This window comes from Gavialis gangeticus, unplaced genomic scaffold (assembly GCF_001723915.1).
Source record: "Gavialis gangeticus isolate Ggan-Ray unplaced genomic scaffold, GavGan_comp1, whole genome shotgun sequence".
NCBI lineage: Eukaryota > Metazoa > Chordata > Crocodylia > Gavialidae > Gavialis > Gavialis gangeticus.
Genome location: NW_017729025.1, coordinates 60,816,885 through 60,821,457, shown reverse-complemented (window position 1 = coordinate 60,821,457; position 4,573 = coordinate 60,816,885). Strand labels below are relative to the sequence as shown.

The following is a 4,573-nucleotide window of genomic DNA, read 5'->3' as shown; positions in this document are numbered from 1 at the left end:
CATTAGGGAGACAAGGGGAAGGGCAGGCAGGCATGGGGGGGAGGGGCAGGGCAGGCAGGCAACGAGGGGGTAGGCACAGGCACGGCGGGGGGAAGAGGGGACAGGATACAAATGACAGGCTACAGCAGGATAGGCATGGGGGGGACAGTCAGGGAAGGCAAGGGGCAGGGATCTGGCCTGTAGCTCGGGGTGGGCAAAATGCGGCCCAGGGGCCAGATGCGGCCCGCCAGGCCATTCTATCCAGCCTGCGGGGCCCCTAAAAGAATTACAAAATTAGTATTTATCTGCCCCAGGCTGCCTATCATGCGGCCCTTGATGGCTTGCCAAAACTCAGTAAGCAGCCCTCCACCCAAAATAATTGCCCACCCCTGCTCTAGCTCCTGCTTTGGGGGATGAATTTAAGACAGCCGCTCAATATGTAGATGCAATACATGGAAAAAATAAGAACAAATTTATAATTTTCCAAGCATAGAATCTAATTCCTTGGGGGGGGGGTATCTTTAATTCAAGGTGGTCTTAGATTAAAGTAAATATGGTAATTAGATTAATATTTCTAACCTTTGCATGGACTACATTTTTGCACCAAAACAGTGTTTAGCATTGTGATAATGCCAAATAAATATGTTCTATCACTTTAAAGAGTGGCTTATTTGTAGTCAGAGTTCAGTAGCACTAGCTGAGAATTTGTTTTAAAATGTTACACAGAAATGAAAAATTACAATTCATTATCAATAAATAATTATCTATTGATAACTAACTGTATTGATAGATCTCTAATTTTACTCCCACATTTCCACTAGGAAGCTAAGACAACCACAGATTTCACTTGTCAAGTGCTATTAGCTTTACTTACCAAGAACTCTGGAGACATTGGCAAGCAACCAAACACAACTCAAACAATGAAAGAAATCAGACATGTGAACATAGTTGCATATTCTGATTAATATCACTCCAGTCCCACCCAAATGGGGATACCAGAAAAGGATCTGTGCATTGTTCTCTCATCATAGCTGCTACAGGCAAACAGTCTGAATGGCAGACACTTTTAGAAATTCCATTTATCAAATGCTAGAACAATTGGACAAGACCTGTTGGGGCAGCAACAGTGGAGCAGAAGAGAAATGAAGAAGTTCAAGTACCTCCGCCCCAGAAATAAGCTGCAGTGGGTCATAGGTAACAGCAAACCCAAACACTCCTGGTGGAGGCGGAGGAGGGGGACGAAACCACCATCATAAAACAGCAAGATTAGTAGTAGACCTGGTATCCAAACCCAACTGTAACTCCTCCACAAGTGGTGAAGCTGGCTTCCCCAGCTATTGCAACTCAGCTCTTGTCCTGTGCCAGGAAGTACCCAGTCTAGCTGCTAGCAGATTTGAGGACAGAGAATGGGATGTCAAGACATATGGTCTCTATCTTACCAAATGCAGATCAGATCAGAGAATGTCATGGTCTTCATAGAGAACCCATTTGGAGCCTCAAAGGCAACACACTGATAACCTTTTTTCTATCCCTACAGGTCTTGAGTGAGCAATTAGAGCAGGAGTTTGCCTTCAGTCGTTTCAGTACTTCTGGAGGAGGATCCTAGCAGCTGCTTGTTTCTGGTTCTCAAATCTAACCAATACCTCTCCCAATAACTTTTCATACAGAGGGCTTCCCTGTTCCTTCCACTAGCCACTCATCTTCCAGCTAGGCTGCTGCTGTCCATGGGTATTTGTCATAATAATTAGGCTCATCTGAATGGTCTTTCAGGGGGACTCCAAGAGCTTGTCACCGCCAAGGTTTGGAGAATTCCCACTAAAATTACTTTATTTTTAATAAGTCCATTTTTGGTTTGCTTATTAAATTTTTAAGATTAAAATATGAGTTTTTTACCAAGTTTTCTTGTCCATTGTTACTTGCACCACCATGTGACGGTAGATATTAAGAATGCGTTTACACATATCAGTGTGCTCATCCAGAAGATTTTTCATTTCATTTGCAGGTTCAAGAAAGAATATATTTGAAGAGTTGATTATAAAAACCTAAAAAAAGAAGAGAGAAATTAATTAGTTTAAAGGTAGCTAATGTTTTCAGCAATCTGGTCAGGAATTCTGAAAGAATATGAGAGATTTAAGTCTGCATAGAAACATTAACTTATCACATAGCCTTCTTTAAAGACACATTTGTACTAGTTTCTTCTCTCATATATTGTATGGTGAATCATTAAAGGCTCCCTTCAAACTGGAGGATGAACTATTTCAGGGAGGACATCCATTGCACAAAACCACTCCTGTCTATTGTAAGGCTCCAACAGTTCAAGGAAGCCACACAGAACTGCTGTATTGTAACCACACAGCGTGCCTTAAAGTGATGGTAGCATTACTATATTTTGGAGATAGGGGACATTTCCAAAACTGGCTGCCCTCACCACTTAGCATGGGGCCTTGTGTTACTATCTTTATCTTCCTATGGCTCTGTCCACATTGCCAGAACCGTAATGAATATCAGTGAGCTACATGTTTACTTTTAATTCTAAAAGGAATGGAAAATAAGCCTTGATTGGCCATTAAAAAAGGAATAACCCCTCCCCGCCCCCCCAAAAAAACCACACCAAGCTAAATAAAAATTCCACAGATGAATAGCAATAGTGAAAATTTAGAAAGCAGAAGATAAGGAGATTGTAATCTTTAAGCACTGGATATACAACAACGCTCCACAATGAGCATTTCAATATCAATATCAGCTTTGCTTGGTTCCAGGACAGCCATGCTCCAGCTCAGTGCCAGTTCTGATATATGATCCAATCTCTTGAATAGTGACATGACTATGCTGTGAATTTGAACTGAATGACCGAAAAAGTTCCAAACAGAAGACAGATATCAGGTTTATTTTTCTTACAACATGAAAGAAAATATACCTGGCCAACACAGCAAGTAGAATTTCTCAGTGCAGTTGGGAATATTTATTTGATTTGTTGCGATTCACAATAAAAAAATAAAAATAACAATCCACTAGTACATTTTGTGTATACACAGATGTCTGAGATTTCACTGTGCTGGAGGTATATAACACAATATATTTATATATTATTATAGAGAAGTTTCTTATTTGTACTAAAAGTTTCTCTAAGCTAAGTGTGTGTAAATAAGAACTTCAGCTGCTGCAGACCTGTTGGTGAAACTTGTTTGTTATTCTCTACCTACCAAAGCATCAAGCACATCAACTAAACAGGTTACAAGATCAATTGGGGTGCATACTTTGGGCTTGGACAGACATTCAGTTTCTCCAGGCTTCTCTCAGGAGAAACCACATGTGTACAGAAGTTCATAATTTTTCTCTCAGAGTATGGCCAGTTTGGGAGCAAGATAACTTGGGAACAACCCAAATGAAGTGGCTCCCCAGAGACTCTCTCTTGGAAAACAGAACTTCTCTACAAGCAGCCCGTGTGCTTTGCTGCTTGCTTCTCTTTCTCGCTCCCGCAAGGGGAGATGCAATATGTCAGTCCCAGGCAAGCAGGAAGCAGAACACGCCACCCTGGGTGCTTCAGGCTGGAAAAGCTCAGTGCTGAAGCAGTTAGGAGGCATGTTCTACTCCTGGTTTGTTTCCTGCCTGAATCATGCTGCAGCACTTGGAATATGCCTGTATGCTTCCCGGCACCCCTGCCCAGCCACAGCTGGGCTGGAACACAGCACAGCACAGGGGAGAGGAAGGCTAGAGAACGCTGTGCACAGCACAGACCCTGCACCCACCTTCAACAACCCTAATGATTCCTTCCTACACAAACTTCTGGGCTGTGTGCTCTAAATACCCCTGGCAACCTAGCATCCTCACTGAAGGCACTTTGCTTGAACTTCTGTACAGGTCAGTTTTTCTCCTAGGAAAACAAACCTGGGAGAGTTGTCCTGGATAATGTGAATGTGTGTACACAGCCTTTCATTGATTACAAATGTCACTTTCTTGATGTTTGTACTGGCTGTCCTGCCAAGATGTACAATGTGCAGAACTCATACCAAAAATGAAACTATTCCTATGCCACTCAGAGAAATTATTGGTGTACACCATCACATCAATTCTTAGTGGTCCTGGTTGTTGGACTTCACTGCTTAGGTATGAAATTATACCAGGATGATTCCAAGACTTGATTTTAAATGACTGCCTTCATAAGAGATGAAAAAGGTTTGAATATACCTTCTTTATCCTGACAGAGAAATGAGATGCCTTTCCAGTGCTAGGATGCATATAATGTTTGAAAGAATGGGGAGGTTTTTCAAGACAAGGGAATGATCTAGCAACTAAATTTAATGCATTTCAGCAGCTTGAAATTCCTGAAACATACAGGACAGAGCACCAACAATATCCACTTTTAGTGGCTTCAGAAGAAGAGACACAGCTGCTGCTGCTCAGAATCTGTAACTATTATGTCTGCCCAAGCTTGTAGCAATACAAATGCAGCAAAATAGCTTTAACTTTGACTTTAGATTAATAAGAGTTAAAGCTGGGATGATTTAGCTCACTTGTGTCACTACTTGTATCTCATACCCATGTAGCAGTTCCAGGTAACACCTGCTATGCATAGGCAAGCAGCAGCCCCCCC

The 4,573-nt window shown here is 41.9% G+C and overlaps 1 protein-coding gene across 3 annotated transcripts in view; it reads right to left on the bottom strand.

The window, feature by feature from the left end:
- RALGAPA1 (Ral GTPase activating protein catalytic alpha subunit 1) overlaps positions 1 to 4,573 on the bottom strand; it is a 286,398-nt gene that overhangs the window by 224,841 nt on the left and 56,984 nt on the right. For all 3 annotated transcript variants that reach the window (XM_019518882.1, XM_019518883.1, XM_019518884.1), the window contains exon 13: positions 1,873 to 2,021. In XM_019518882.1, coding sequence (XP_019374427.1) covers positions 1,873 to 2,021 — 149 coding nt within the window. The remainder of the gene's footprint in view (positions 1 to 1,872; positions 2,022 to 4,573) is intronic.